At 42.5% G+C, this 15962-nt stretch overlaps 1 protein-coding gene across 1 annotated transcript; it reads right to left on the bottom strand.

The window, feature by feature from the left end:
• Positions 1 to 1289: 1289 nt before the first annotated feature.
• Positions 1290 to 15643, bottom strand: TRIM38 (tripartite motif containing 38). Its single transcript, XM_052649265.1, has 7 exons — positions 15548 to 15643; positions 13660 to 14088; positions 10800 to 10895; positions 8790 to 9020; positions 7835 to 7857; positions 7627 to 7739; positions 1290 to 1926 (listed from the first exon to the last, which is right to left on the bottom strand). The coding sequence occupies exons 2-7, from the start codon at positions 14056 to 14058 to the stop codon at positions 1406 to 1408; spliced, it is 1383 nt and encodes a 460-aa protein (XP_052505225.1). The 5' UTR covers positions 14059 to 14088; positions 15548 to 15643; the 3' UTR covers positions 1290 to 1405.
• Positions 15644 to 15962: the final 319 nt, after the last annotated feature.

Here is a 15962-nt window from a genome sequence, read left to right as displayed (position 1 = left end):
TCTTCTTTTGTTTCTTGGCTAAATATGTACCAAATGCTGCCCAGATTCTGCCTGCTATGAGAGGGTTTTCCAGACTGACGTGAGACATTGGGTTGGGTGGGTGTGGGAGTCACATTCCCTGTAGCTCTCTGATGAATCTTGCTCAGAATTCTAACAAGGTGGAGCTAAGCTGCCCAAGTTCATTACTGCCTCATCAAGGTGGACAAGGAGGAATGTGGCTTTGGACAAGTTCTGGCTAATCACATTAAAGCAGAAGGTTGTAGGGTAGGTAGTAAAAGATAGCTCTTGAATGCATGCCCTTTCCTCTAGTTCCGTGTCTCTCTTTCCATCTTAAAGCTTGGAATGCAGGTGTAATGGCTGGAGCTTTAAAAACTGCCTTGGATCCTAGGGATAGTGCGAGGGTTGCTGGAAGGCTTGGCAATTTCATGGAGTTGCCATACCAGCCCTAGACCGGATTTCCTGTACTTCGACATCTGGACTGCTTCTTCATGAGAGAGAGAACTTGTTTCAGTCACTGTCCATTTGGGTTTTCTATTCTACAGAACTTAACTGAATCTTCAGGGGCACAGTGAGTTGCTGTCTTTAGAAAAAATGCAACCATAAAACCATCTGCTCTTTGTTTTCCTTGTTTCCCTAAATATTAATAGGCATTCTGTAACTTTCTGAATTACATTTTTATGTATTAGTCTGTTTAGCTTTTCTTTCTGCTTCTTGAGTCAGTTAGGTCATTTAGTTTCTTTTGAAAAAGGCATTTAATTAAGATTTTCAATTTTATTTGCACATAATTCTTTAAATTGCTCTCAAAATTATTATTCCAGTTTGTGCTCTTTCATGTTTCTATTTTTTTATGTGTTCTCCTTTTTATTAGAGCAGCCAGTGGTTTATCTAATATAGTATCATTCTTAACCTGAAAGGACTAGTAGGACTTATTTTTCTTTCTATAACTTGCCAGCATCAAAATCAACTTCTAATTTTATCTTTATTATCCTTACAGTTTCCAAATATTTATTTTGTTAATTAAATTTATTTACTTGAATTTTTATTTTCATCATCATTTTTTCTTGTTTAGCAATATAAGTGTTTAAGGATATAGAATTTTCTCTGAAAAAAACCACTCTACTCTAGAAATCAAAGCTCTAAATCCATTGAAGAGGGATGGAGAGGACCAAGCAAAATCATTGCTATTATCTTGCTTTCCCCTAGTTCAGTGTGACCCTTTGGGGTATTTTTATAGTCATTATAGCCATTTATTCAATGCAAAGTTATTAACTATGCACTAAAAGCCCAGCACTGTTCTAGGTACAAGGAAATAGCAGTGAAGAAAAGAGACCACATTTCTGTGCTCATGAGATTTAGATTATACTTGTATACTAGTTAAACCAAGGAGGAGACTTTGGTCTGTCCCTTACTCATCTGGGGGAGGCAGGAACAAAGGAGAATACAGATAGACCTGGAAATAGGGCCGGAGAGTGTCAGAGAAGGAGGCCTTCGGGAAGGTGAAGATGTGAGAGCCAGTGGTCATATTATAAAAGGACACAACTCCAGCCTCAAAGTCCAGAAAAATCCCCACAACCAGGGGCTTCTCTGTCAGTTGAATGGAAGTTAGGGGAGAGGTAAGCGCTACATAGCCTTCCTTGCACCGTCTGATGGCCCAGAATCCAGACTGAGGCGTCTGCGGCATGACAGTGTCCCTCTGGACATTTTCCATACAGACTCCTAAATCCCACCCAGTTCCTTCTCCCACATCTACTTCAAAGTAATGTTTCCCTGAAGTGAAGGCTTCACAGCCCAGGATACAGGGCAAGGCACTAAATCTCCTAGAAGAATTATCAAGCTTCTCCTGAGGGCATCCACGAATCACTTGTCTCCGATCCTCAGACAGAATTAGTTCATAATGAGCTGTATCTGGATCCAGAGTCACGCTGACTGCAAACAAAAATAAGGACATGATTTTTGTAGCTGAGAGCACAGTTTATTTTAAATAATACCAGTCTGTGTTCAGATCCAAGCATTGTTTCTTACTAGGTGTCATGAGCTTAGCCTTAGTTCATTCTCTAAGCCTCAGTTTTGTTAAATATAAAGTGGAAATCATCGTATCTGTCACCAAGATAAGTGCCCAATAATAATGATAACATCATCATCTACAACATCATCACCATCTTAGTCACTCAGAGAAGCCAAGGGGCAGGACTAACCATAGTTAACATGATTAACTGTCCTCTCCAAAGTCCCTCCTCTCTCTTGGAGGACTTCTAGGAATCATGGAATATTGAAGCGTAAATGAGCCCTTCCTCATCTCTACTTAATTACCATTTATACTGAGGATCAGACAAGGAAAATGATACAACTGATGTCATAGCTTGTTATTGGAAATCCCAGAATTTTACCCAGGCTTCAGGACATACGCCTCAGCTCTTCTTTCTTGTTTCAGGTAATATCCTATAGGGATTATACAGAATAATATACCTGACTAGAGTCAAGTAAGACAGAAAAAGGTATGATAAACTAAATTGTGATACTGACCAGCAGTGCAATTTTAAAAATGAAAAGTGGTAGTAGGGTGTTCCAGCAAGAGAGTTAAGAAACTACTCTGTTACTGGGTTAAACACTGATCAGTTGGATTGTGGTAATAAGGGAAATCAAGTGTTAGGAAACACTTCCTGTGCTGGATGTTCTCCCTTTGCTCCTCCAGATCACTCTCTACCCTTCTCCAGCCTGCTCCATGTCCAGGAAGGGTAACCCCTCTGGACCTCAACAAGGCTCCCTTCCCTCTGACTGCTGTTTGGTTAAGCCAATGGGAAGGACTAGAGGAGACCGTAGGGCAAAAAGAAGCAGAATTAGAAGTATTTAGTGCCCCAAGTCCCTCCCCACTGGCTGTGATTTGGAGAGTCTGTGTTTGCTCACACTCTCCTTTAGCTACAGCTCCCTCCATCTGCTACTGAAACCCTGGGAAGGTGATGACTTCCTACCTATTCCTAGCCTTGGGTTGCTTCACGGTTTCTTGTTAGCAGTAAAATCCTCATCTTTGTAAATATCCCTTTATTAACTCTGTTCAGTGAGTCTTTATTATGAGCCAGACTCACAAAGTTTAGGGCTTCAGTTAATATTCCCGGGATGATCCAGGAAAATCAAGCCGAGAAAATCGAATTTCTACAGGTTAGTAATATCACCTGAAAGATGGTTGACTACTGAGCTCTTTGGAAATCAGTCACAGACCTTGGTAGTGGTTGTTACTGTTATTTGTCATGGATAAATTGAGGGGGAACTGAATAAGGGTTCATTATCCTTATCGGAAACCCCTGGGGCCAAATGGGTTTTGAAATTCAGAATATTTTTGATGTTATAAAGGCAAGAAATATAAATGTTCTAATTAGACCCCTGGTAGACTCTAAGGTGGGCTTCCCTCATAGCTCAGTTGGTAAAGAATCCGCCTGCACTGCAGGAGACTCCGGTGCGGTTTCTGGGTTGGGAAGATCTCCTGGAGAAGGGATAGGCTATCCACTCCAGTATTCTTGGGCTTTCCTATGGCTCAGCTGGTACAGAATGCTCCTGCAATGCAGGAGACCTTGGTTCGATCCCCAGGTTGGGAAGATCCTCTGAAGAAGGGAAAGGCTACCCACTCCAGTATTCTGGCCTGAAGAATTCCATGGACTGTATAGTCTACGGGGTCTCCAGAGTCGGACATGACTGAGTGAACTTCACTTTCACTTTCACTTTTCAAAGTCTAAGGCAGTGTCTTGTAATCTAATGCATCAATATATCTGCGGTAAAGCAGAAATTCAAACTAAGCAGGACAAATAAAGAGTTTAAATTGCCCCATTTCAGTTCAGTTCAGGTTTCGTCATGATGTCACTCAGACAAAAAGGTAGCCTTCCATGATTCTGCCTCTTGGTGTTCATCTGTTCAGTTCAGTTCAATTGCTCAGTTGTGTCCAACTCTTTTTGACCCCATGGACTGCAGCATGCCAGGCCTCCCTGTCCATTACCAACTCATGTCCATTGAGTCGGTGATGCTATCCAACTATCTCATCCTCTTTCGTGCTCTTCTCCTCCTGCCTTCGATTTTTCCTAGCATCGGGGTTTTTTCCAAGGAGTCAGTTCTTTGCATCAGGTGGCCAAAGTATTGGAGTTTCAGCTTCAGCATCAGTCCTTCCAATGAATTTTCAGGACTAATTTCCTTTAGGATGGACTGGCTGGACCTCCTTGCAGTCTAAGGGACTCTCAATATTCTCTAACACCACAGTTTAAAAGCATCAATTCTTCGGCGCTCAGCTTTCTTTATAGTTGAACTCTCACATCCATAAATGACTACTGGAAAAACCATAGCTTTGACTAGACAGACCTTTGTTGGCAAAGTAATATCTCTGCTTTTTAATATGCTGTCTAACTTTTCTGCCAAGGAGCAAGTGTCTTTCAATTTCATGGTTGTAGTCACCATCTGCAGTGATTTTGGTGCCCCAAAAATAGTCTGTCACTATTTCCACTGTTTCCCCATCTATTTGCCATGAAGTGATGGGACCAGATGCCATGATCTTAGTTTTCTGAATGTTGAGTTTTAAGCCAACTTTTTCACTCTCATCTTTCACTTTCATCAAGAGGCTCCTTAGTTCTTCACTTTCTGCCATAAGGGTTATGTTATCTGCATATCTGAGGTTACTGATATTTTTCCCAGCAATCTTGATTCCAGCTTGTGCTTCATCCAGTCCAGCATTTCTCATGATGTACTCTGCATATAAGTTAAATAAACAGGGTGACAATATAGAGCCTTGAAATACCCCTTTCCTGATTTGGAACCAGTCTGTTGTTCAATGTCCAGTTCTAACTGTTCTTCTTGACCTGCATACAGATTTCTCAGGAGGCAGGTAATGAGGTCTAGTATTCTCATCTCTATTTTCCACAGTTTGTTGTGACCCACACAAAGTCTTTGGCATAGTCAATAAAGCAGAAGTAGATGCTTTTCTGGAACTCTCTTGCTTTTTCAATGATCCAGAGGATGTTGGCAATTTGACCTCTGGTTCCTCTGCCTTTGCTAAATCCAGCTTGAATATCTGGAAGTCCACAGTTCATGTATTGTTGAAGCCTGGCTTGGAGAATTTTGAGCATTATTTTGCTAGTGTGTGAGATGAGTGCAGTTGTGCAGTAGTTTGAACATTCTTTGGCATTGCCTTTCTTTGGGCTTGGAATGAAAACTGACCTTTTCTGGCCCTGTGGCCACTGCTGAGTTTTCCAAATTTGCTGGCATATTGAGTGCAGCACTTTCACAGTATCATCTTTTAGGATTTGAAATAGCTCTACTGGAATTCCATCACCTCCACTAGCTTTGTTCGTAGTGATGCTTCCTAAGGCCCACTTGACTTCACATTCTAGGATGTCTGGCTCTAGGTGAGTGATCACACCATCTTGATTATCTGGGTCATGAAGATCTTTTTTGTATAGTTCTTCTGTGTATTCTTGCCACCTCCTCTTAATATCTTCTGTTTCTGTTAGGTCCATGTCATGTCTGTCCTTTATTATGCCCATCTTTGCATGAAATGTTCCCTTGGTATTTCTAGTTTTCTTGAAGAGTCTGGTCTTTCCTGTTCTGTTGTTTTCCTGTATTGCTTTGCATTGATCACTGAGGAAGGCTTTCTTATCTCTCCTGCTATTCTTTGGAACTCTGCATTCAGACTGGTATATTTTTCCTATTCTCCTTTGCCTTTCCCTTCTCTTCTTTTCACAACTATTTGTAAGGCCTCCTGAGACAACCATTTTGCCTTTTTACCTTTCCTTTTCATGGGGATGGCCTTGATCAATGCCTCCTATACAATATCATGAAACTCCATCCATAGTTCTTCAGGCACTCTGTCTATCAGATCTAATCCCTTGAATCTATTTGTCACTTCCACTGTATAATCATTAGGGATTTGATTTAGGTCATAGCTAAATTGTCTAGTGGTTTTCCCTACTTTCTTCAATTTAAGTCTGAATTTGGCAATAAGGAGTTCATGATTTTTGCCACAGCCAGCTCCCGGTCTTATTTTCGCTGACTGTATAGAGCTTCTCCATCTTTGGCTGCAAAGAATATAATCAATCTGATTTCTATATTCATCCATGTGTAGAGTCTTCTGTTGTGTTGTTGGAAGAGGATATTTGCCATGACCAGTGTATTCTTTCGGCAGAACTCTATTAGCCTTTGCCCTGCTTCATTCTGTACTCCAAGGCCAAATTTGCCTGTTACTCCAGGTATTTATTGACTTCCTACTCTTGCATTCCAATCCCCTGTAATGAAAAGGACATCTTTTTTGGGTTTTAGTTCTAGACGGTCTTGTAGGTCTTCATAGAACCATTCAACTTCAGTTTCTTCAGCATTACTGGTCGGGGTATAGATTTGGATTACTGTGATATTGAATGGTTTGCCTTGGAAACGAACAGAGATCATTCTGTCGTTTTTGAGATTGCATCCAAGTACTGCAATTCAGACTCTTTTGTTAACTATGATGGCTACTCCATTTCTTCTAAGAGATTCTTGCCCATGGTAGTAGATATAATGGTCATCTGAGTTAAATTCACCCATTCCAGTCCATTTTAGTTTGCTGATTCCTAAAATGTCAGTGTTCACTCTTGCCATCTCCTGTTTGACCACTTCCAATTTGCCTTGATTCACGGACCTAACATTCCAGGTTCCTATGCCATATTGCTCTTTACAGCATCGGACTTTACTTCCATCACCAGTCACATCCACAGCTGGGTGTTGTTTTTGCTTTGACTCCATCTCTTCATTCTTTCTGGAGTTTTTTTCTCCACTGATCTGCAGTAGCATATTGGGCACCTACCAACCTGGGGAGTTCATCTTTCAGTGTCCTACCTTTTTGCTTTTTCATACTGTCCATGAGGTTCTCAAGGCAAGAATACTGAAGTGGTTTGCCATTCTCTTCTCCAGTGGACCACGTTTTGTCAGAACTCTCCACCATGACCCATCCATCTTCGGTGGCCCTAGATGACATGGCTCATAGTTTCATTACCCTCATTAGTGTTCATACTCTTATGGAATTCCTTCCCTTTGATTGTGGGCAGGACCTGTGAATTGTTTCCAACCTGTAGGCTGTGGCAATAATCATGAGATGTGACTATATTTCACTCTATAAGCCTCTCTCTTTCTGGCAGACTTGCTCTAGGGACTCTCTCTCTCTGTAGCTTACTTTGCAGAAATAACTGGCCGAGGTGGGAGGCCCAAGTGCAAGCAGCTGAAGGGTGGCTTCTAGAATCCAAGGCAGCCTCCAGCCAGCAGTCAGCAACAAGCCAGGGCCCTAAATGCCAAACCCAAAAGAAATAAATTCTGCCAACAACCTGAGTGAGCTTATAAGAGGATTCTTTCCCAGTCTCGCTTCCAGATAAGAACACAGCCAGGCCAACACCTTAGCTGCAGCCTTGTGAGACCCTAAGCAAAGGACCCAACTGGGTCTGCACAGATAACCAGTATCCCATGTCCCTGTCTAAGCACTGGAGAAAACTAACAAGGGAGAATGACAGCTACACTAAAGATACCTGAATAACCTCTCTGGCTGTGAGCCTGCCTGGGGACAGGTGATGAACTTCGTTACCACTTAAGGGCCCGTCTATCTGTAGCATTTAGGGCTTCTTCACATACCTTGATGTTTCCTTAACATTTTCTTTACATCAAAGTAAAGCTCAGAAACATTGCACACAGTATGAAGGTCCAAAGAGAGGGCCTCTGGTTGTTCTAGCTTCACAGCCCAACTCCTAGAATAAGCAGAAACCAAGACTTCTTCAGTGTAAATTCCATTTAGCTCTGTATACCCACACCTCTTTCCCTCCTGAACTCATATAGGACTCACCTGCTCAAAGTATCTTTCACATCCTATGAAGAGACAAAGACAAAAGATAAGTGTGGGAACATCAATATTTCATGGGACTTGGCATGTGAGGCTGTTCTCTCTAATACTCCTTCCAAAGAAGTAAAAAAGACTAATCCTGGACTTAGATATTGATGAATACCTAGAGATGATGATTTCCATCCTGGCCCCATGGAATAGTCAGCGTATCAGGGTGTTTACTTTCCTTGCTATGTGGAAGAAGGCCAGGAGCTTTGTCCCATGCTCCCTCTGGAAAGACTTGCTTTCAGTGACCTCATTTCCTTCAGAGTGAGCCCATATTAGAGACACTTATTGCAAAGGTCCAAAGTGGTGAACCCAGGCTTAAGCCCTGAGACTGGGCCACTATGGTTGTAGCAGCAGGTTATCACATGGTGGTGGGGCATCAAACTACATTCTCCTCCTTACAGGGTGACCCCTAGTTCTAATAGTAAGAACAGGAAAAAACAGCTACAGTCATAGTTTAGTTTATTGTAATGGGCTGGATCCAAAAGAGCTCTGGAGGGCTCTACAAGCAAATCAAGGAAAAAATAATCACTCACTTTGACTGTCCCACTTTGTCACCCATCAGTCATCTGAAGGGGTATTTCAGAAGACACTTTCACAGTCAGAGTTTTGTAAACATGATACAGAAATAAATGGTAGCCAAAGTTGTCCCATGGTTCCATTTAGCCAAGGAGCCCACCATAGCCGTATTATTTCTAATTCACCTAAAGGCACTCTATAGACTGGTGGGGTCCACCTTGCAAACACTGATGTGTATCTAAAAGGAACATTAAATTTAAATTCCCTACACTAATGTGCCATTTTTGAGTGAAACAGGCAAGCCTCACCAAGCTTCCCATGGTTCCTCACCATTCTCCTGCTGAAAGGTCAAGAACAAATACCTTCCCTCCTTACTCCAAGTGCATGGTCTTACCTGAAGCAATTTCTGGGCTGAGCACTGACATTTATTCTCTAGCTCCAGGATGTGGCTCTGGAGTTCATGGTTCTTCTGTTCAAGATTGGCCTCATTGTCCCTCAGTCTCCTCAGAGTTTGCTCTTTTTCTTTCTCCAGTTTCCATAGATAAGACTTCTCTTCCTCATGAAGGAAGCTCTGGAGAGTCTTAAAGTCAGACTGGATTTTTTGTTTCCGAACTTCTATCTTCTCCTTGAGTCAGGAAAAGTGGAAACAAACCAAATGCCCATTGATGGATGAACTGATATGCAATCTATAGATACAGTGGAATACTATTCAGTGTTAAAAAGGAATGGCATTCTGATACATGCTACAATATGGATGAATCTTAAAGATATTATACTAAGTGAAATAAACCAGAAAAAAAGAGCAAATATTTTATGATTCCAGTTATATGAGGTACCTAAAATTGTCAAATTCATAGAGACAGAAAGTAGAGGTTACCAGGAGCTGGGAGGAGGAAGGAATGGAACTGTACACATACAAATAGTTAAACAGGACATTTTGGTATGTATATTTTAATACATACACACACAAAAGTAAGTTTGCTCAGCTACCATAAGATTATTTTCCCATGACTCATTCAAGCTGGAAAATTGTCCCACTGTAGAGTCATGCCTGGAAGGCAGATATTCAGATGTGGGAGAGGTTATCACAATTCTCTAGAGTCACTCGGTTTCCTTATTCAGCCAACATGCAAAAGAGATGGGCAGGAGTGATAAACAATTTAATCATGGGACTAGAACCAAGGTCAAAAATTTTATCAGTTAAAAGGATAAAAATGAGTTTTTATTTGAGATGTAAGAAGGTAGCTCTGAGTCTGAGAGGATTTCTTGAAACAAAAGCTTATAGTGAACATCACCAAGGCTGGACTTTAAGGCACCCAAGCTAACAGGAGAGTCCATTATTCTCAGCAGCAGGAGGTCTGGGTAGCACACTTTTGTCATAGTTAACTATGAAATAGTCATCCACCAACCCGGGTCCATGTACTCAACCTTACGTGTAAGAGTAACAGAAACCACATGATACAGCTTGTCAGACTCAGCTTTCATTTGGGGTGAGAGAAGAATTGCAATCTCCGTGGATGATTTCTCAGTTCATACAGTGTTTCAATGGCTGTGATGTGGTTGAAGGGTCACTGATGGTCAAGATCCTTCCCACTGCCTAAGATCCCAGAAATGAGAGAGGTAAGAGTGTCCTCTGAGAGCTTAAGTTTAACAACCATACCTAAAGGATCGGAGCAGAGAGGTTGGAAGTTTGGAAGAGGCCTCTGAAAGAGGCAAAATGCCTAACTGGCCTATGGGATTTGTCTGCAAGTTGATGAATTACATAAATATTCTGTAAAGAAATGCATCTCTGATCAGGGGGAGGCTGGTCAGCCGTGAAAATAGTCTTATAGACCTGAGAGTCTGCGGTACTAAGTGTGTAGGTTCTTGAAGCACTTGGATCTTCCTTATAATCCAAGTAGCTTTCCTTCATCAGCTTCATGAGCTTCAGTAATATGAATCTCAACCTGGAGTGATTCTATTTTCTTAGCAGTCACAAGGGTTGATTTCTGAACTCGTGAGGCGTGAGCCACACGCTGTACTGTGGTACATGTGCCCTGTACTGCAGTACGCATGCCACAGCAATAAGGTTAATAAGGCCTTCAAATCAGGAAGGTACTTTGAGATATTAAGAACTGAAACTCAGTGAAGAATGACTCTAGGTAAAGGAGCATACCAGTTCTGCTTCGCCTGACTGAGGTTTCAGAATCCTAGCCAACTACTACTGAAAGGTTGAAGGGGTTGGAGATAAATTCTCATAGATTTTAGACAACGAGGGGCATAAAAACAGTAGTTTCTTCTTTGGATTTTGTCTATTTGGTCTGATTTAGTGACAATAAGCTTTCACTATGCTTTGCCCAATCACCCCCTATATCTAAGCTCTAGGATGGAAAATAGCCTGAGATCAATAAGCCCAAATTCTTACATTCCATTTGGTTATTTGCTCTGCTGTGAACACCTTCAGGTTCATACATTCCTCTTCCAGTTGCCTCAAATTTGTCACAGCTTGCTGGAGCTTTTCCTGAAGGAAAAATTGAGTGAATAAAGTCTATTCAACAGTTCTTCATTAGCCACCTAAGGGGCAGCCCAGCCCTCCAAGACTGTTAGAATAAAACTGAATATGCATTGAGTCCTCACACTTTGCCAGGAAGCATGCCAAGGACTGTGTTTTGCTGTTGTTGTTCAGTCACTAAGTCGTGTCCCACTCTTTGCGACCCCATGGACTATAGGCTGCCAGGCTCCTCTGGAAATCCAAGGGGTTTCCCAGGTGAGATTACTGGAGTTGGTTACCATTTGCTTCTCCAGGGGAACTTCCCAGCCCAAAGATCGAACTGCATCTCCTGCATTGGCACTTTACCACTTTACCACTTTACCACTGAGCCATCAGGGAAGCCCAAGGGCTGTATATGCAGTAACATATTTGATTCCCTTGGCAACCCTGAGCAGTTAGTAGGATTTTTAACATCATTTCTGTGCTGCAGAAACAGGCTTAGAAAGGGAATAAATAACTTGCCCAAAGGGCTGTAACTGGTGGGTGGTTGGACTGTGATTCCATTTCATCTGCTGACCCAGAGTCTGAGCTACATCCACCACCACTAACAGTCTTGCCAAGGAAATGCTGCACATAAAACAAGATAATAATCACCTAAAAATATTTTATTTAATAATGTACTGATCCAAACAGAACCAATGCCAAAGTGTTTGGCACACAGGGAAATTTGTACGTATTATGGTGAGTCAAGAAGGAAAGATTAGGCTGCCAGCCAGAGTTATTAGAAACAGTTAATGGAGGAGGGCGGCTCTGAGGCCTTTTGAAAAATGGTATCATGAAACTAAATGGTTTCAAGTGACTTAGTATCCATATCAAGCTTTTAGGTTATTTTTCAAGACAGTGTCTCACATTTTTATGGAAAGCAAGTTTAAGCTAAATCAAATTGCTAGCTGTGATCAATACTAAAAGAATCAGCTCCTGTCCTAAACCCAGTAAGTATACTCATTAATTCTTGCATGCTGTCAAGAAAGGGCTCTGCAGAACTTGTTAGCAAGTCAGTACTGCAGTTGCTATGTGCTAAATGCAATTCTAAGCTTTACATGTATTATGTCCTTAAGCCTTATAACAACCTGCTGAGCATATATGTTGGGGAGGAAGGGAACTACTCTTATCCCCATTCACAGTTAGGGAAACCAGGGCATGAAGACATTAAATAACTTGCTCAAAGCCACCCATCTAATGGGTAGCTGAATTAAGATTTCAAACTAAGCAGTCTAATTCTCTAGGCTTAGAATCATCACCCCAAGGTGCTTCTTTTACTACTTGGTGGGAAAATAATTCCAATGGGAATATCCCCATTACAGCAATTAACTGCTCCATGGAGTTTAAGGAAGAGCTGCCATGTGCTGAGTGGTGGTCAGTATTGGCATACACTGATGGAGGACTCAACCTTAATAGAAGATCACCTCCAGTTCATGGAATGGGGGGACAAGGAGCTCACACTGGGGACAACAATTTTCTCAAATCTAGAAAGAGAAGGAATAGGTAGCAAGACTATGCCCACTAGGTTCCATGATTGCAAAGGTCAGTCTTCCCTTACATGATTTTTAAAAAATGGTTTTGTCTTTTTATTGGAATATAATTGCTTTACAATGTTGTCAGTTTCTGCTGTACAAAACCATGAATCAGCCATTTGTATATATATATATATCCCCTCCTTCTCGGGCATCCCTTCCACCGCCACCGCCCCCTCCATTCCATCTGTCTAGGTCATCATCACAGAGCACAGAGCTGAGCTCCCTGTGCTATATAGCACCTTCTCACTAGCTTTCTGTTTTACACATTAGTACTGTACTCACTCAAAATGTGAGTACATGCTTTGAGTGAGAAACTCAGGAGTTGCTCAAAACCTCACTCTCTGCTTTATCCTTGACGACCAATCACTTCCAAATCCTTCCACTCACACTCTTTCCTGAATCTGGCTTAGAACTGATCTCTTTCCACTTCTCATAGGAATAATCTGAATTTTACTACTTAGTATTCCTTTCATTGTATCAGTACCAGAATGTTCTTTTCATTGTTAGCCCGATCTTTCACTCTGCAAATGAAAATCCCCCCATGGCCAGGACTACTCTGGGCTAGGATGCAGACCTGATTTTCATTCCCGTAACATCACCTGCCTCCCTTGCCTACCCCCCGGCCTAGTCATAGCAAGTCAGGTATGCTCCCATGGCTGTGCTTTTGCACATGTGGTCCCCTCTGTCTGGAATGTCCTCTCCCTTCTCCATACTTCTATTAATATATTTGGTTAATTTTTATATATTCTTCAAGAGTCATTCTTGGAAAGATTCCTTAGTTACTACTCCACACCCCTTAGTGCTCTGCTCCACCATCCAAATCAGGGGACTCCAGGCAGCCTGTTTGCTGATTGTCTTTCCTATTAGACTGTAAGACATCTAAGGTGGTGTGTCTTTGACGCCTGTGTTTTCAGATTCTTTCCCGTGGTCTTGCATATTGTTGTTTCTCAAATTACACACACGGTATGAAGCAATAAAACATGCAGGTGTGCACATGGCATTCTAAAGCAGGGAGGAGTTCATCAGAGCCAGAAAGGATAGGGACAAAAGTAACCTTTGGGACTTGATTTAGTGAGGACCCATCATTCTACTTTTCAGATGAATGACAGGATATAGGATTTCAGGATCCTAATCTTGGGTTTCAGGCCAAAGAATCTCAGGTCTCAGGGGCAATATGAGGCCAAGTACTCGCCGAAGCCCTGTGGGCCACCACTCACCTTGTAGCCTTGGCATGCTTCTTCCACCAGAGCTGTGGCATGCCCTTTGTGCTGGGCTCCACGATCACAGAGCCAGCAGATAAGCTGGCCCTCGTCTTCACAGAACAGGTGGAGCTTCTCTCCATGTTCCTCACATGACATTTCCTGGTCCATCTCCTTGATGACTTCGATGAGATTTCCCAGCTGCTTGTTGGGCCGGAGGCTCTCCATGTTAAATGGTGCTCGACACTGGGGACAGGAGAATGTCTTCAGCCATGGTTGCATCCGGTAGAGGTTCTCAAAGAAGCTCACTATGCACGCATGGCAGTAGCTGTGTCCACAGCTGATGCTCACTGCGTTAGTCATCAGGTGCAGGCAGATGGAGCAGGTGGCTTCCTCCCTCATCTTCTTTGAGGCCATGGTTTCTCCTGTAAAGCTCCAATATTGAATCTAGACACAGAGATGAAGTAATCAGAATTTTCCCACAGTGATGGAACTTTACCTCTCCTGAGTCTCTGTGCAATGCACTGGTTGCCACTGGTTTCAACAGGTCATGGAGTCTGCTCTAGAGAGAGAAGAAATAGGTTGGAATTTAGACGATGCATTGAATGTAGCTGTGTTGTGGAATATGATCGTGACTATTACATGTGGCCACTTTAATTACAATTAAATAGAATTTAAAATTCTGTTTCTTGCACCTCTTAGCCATATTTAAATTGCTTAATAGCTGCAGATGATTGGTAGCTATATGAAAGCCCAGATAGAGAACATTCCATCATTGTGAAAAGTTTTCACTGAGAGAGGGAGAGAAACCAAGCTGACTTCCTCAACCAAAGCTGCAGCAAGAGAGAGAACTCAGTGAGGGACTGTTAAAGTCTTTCTCCCTCTAATGAACATCAAGAATAATTAGTACCAGAATTGTTTCTTTGTAAGTGGTAGTAACACTTAGGTAAAGGGGTGGTCTATTAAGGATTTGATTGAGACAATCAAATTTGACTCTAATTAAACCCTCACTCCTGCCCCACAAACAACAAAAGACACCATAATAAAGTCCCTTGTGGAAACCTAACTGGATGGTAATGAAAGCAAAAAAGACAACCTGAAGAACAAGTAAAGAAATCAAGTTCTTTTCCCCGCTCCCTGACCTGAGGAAAAAAGAGCTGGGAAGAGAAGGGGAGCAGAACTCCTTGACAGCTAGGGAAGTGACTGTCTCTTCTCCAAGCAGGACCTGTGTCTCAGGAGAAGTTCAGAGTGACTGGAACACAGTGAGTTTGCAGAATCCAGGATAGGGGAAGGTGAGAAGCAGATGGGAAAGCAGGGCCTCTCAATCCTGAGGGCTTAACCCCTAGGGACCTGACAACCAATAGACAAAGGAGTCAACCCTCTCACCCACAGCTTAGACTGCTTTGGGAACCTGGCTCAGTTCCCTGCTTCCCCATTCCTGGGAGTTTGTCAGGGAGGGCAGCAGAGGATGAAGGAAGTTGAGAGTGGCCTTTCCTTTGAACTGACAGGGCCAGAATCAAAAGCAAGGATTCAACTAAAGTTACTGGATAGGCTATGTCCCTCTAATAACCAGGACCAGTCTCTTGGATCCAAAGAGAATTTCTTCTGGAGATTTCTGTTCTTTGGCAGGTTTTCTCCCCCAAGCGATACACTAGGCTCCTCTCTGCCACTGGTGCTATGCTCCTAGGGAAGAAGGACCTCCCCTCCTCTGAGCCCCCAGGGTGCCTGTCCTGGACCTTCACTCACCTCACCTTCTGTACTTCAGAGATTTAACATGGAGTCTGGCGAAAAAGAAAGCAGACCCTGTGTGAGAGCCATGAAACAAAGACCCGGCTACCCCATCCCCTCCTCCAACACACATCTCCTGTCCCTCCATGGAGAAAACAAGAGAAAACATGGGTCTGACCTTTTCCACTCCCTTCTCCACACAGCAGACAGTCACATACTCGCGCTAGTTCCCTCCGTAGCTGCTGGTTCCTGAGGTCTGGGTGAGGAAGTTAACTACAAACAAAAGTGAAACTACTTCAGAAGGCGGGGCCCTATAAGATCCGGGGAGGAAACTGGTGAAATGGCCCGTATCTTTGGCACTCAGCTTGTGCTGAAAGGGAGGGGAGATGGTAGGAAAAATATTTTTCTTTTACAGCAATAAAAAGAAGGAACAAACTAATAATTTTGTTTTGATAACCCAAGTGATATGAAATTTCACCCCAAATATGTATAAAAATTGGCCTCTGGTTACAACTTACCAGGGTCTATTTCTCTCTTTTTCTTTTCTTTGCACCCTCCTCAGCACCCGAGTTCTCAGAGCTCTTTCAGATTCC

The sequence above is a fragment of the Budorcas taxicolor genome, chromosome 11 (genome assembly GCF_023091745.1).
Source record: "Budorcas taxicolor isolate Tak-1 chromosome 11, Takin1.1, whole genome shotgun sequence".
NCBI classification, from domain to species: domain Eukaryota; kingdom Metazoa; phylum Chordata; class Mammalia; order Artiodactyla; family Bovidae; genus Budorcas; species Budorcas taxicolor.
The sequence above is the reverse complement of the archived record's forward strand: the minus strand, read 5'-3'. Positions and strand labels throughout refer to the sequence as shown.

Excerpts from the sequence above, each read along its gene's own strand:
- TRIM38 (XM_052649265.1), bottom strand. The coding sequence starts at position 14,058 with ATGGCCTCAAAGAAGATGAGGGAGGAAGCCACCTGCTCCATCTGCCTG. Across the intron at positions 10,896-13,659 it reads AAGCATGCCAAGGCTACAAG|GAAAAGCTCCAGCAAGCTGT; the intron begins GTGAGTGGTGGC and ends TTTTTCCTTCAG. Across the intron at positions 1,927-7,626 it reads AATGTTAAGGAAACATCAAG|TCAGCGTGACTCTGGATCCA; the intron begins GTATGTGAAGAA and ends TTTTGTTTGCAG.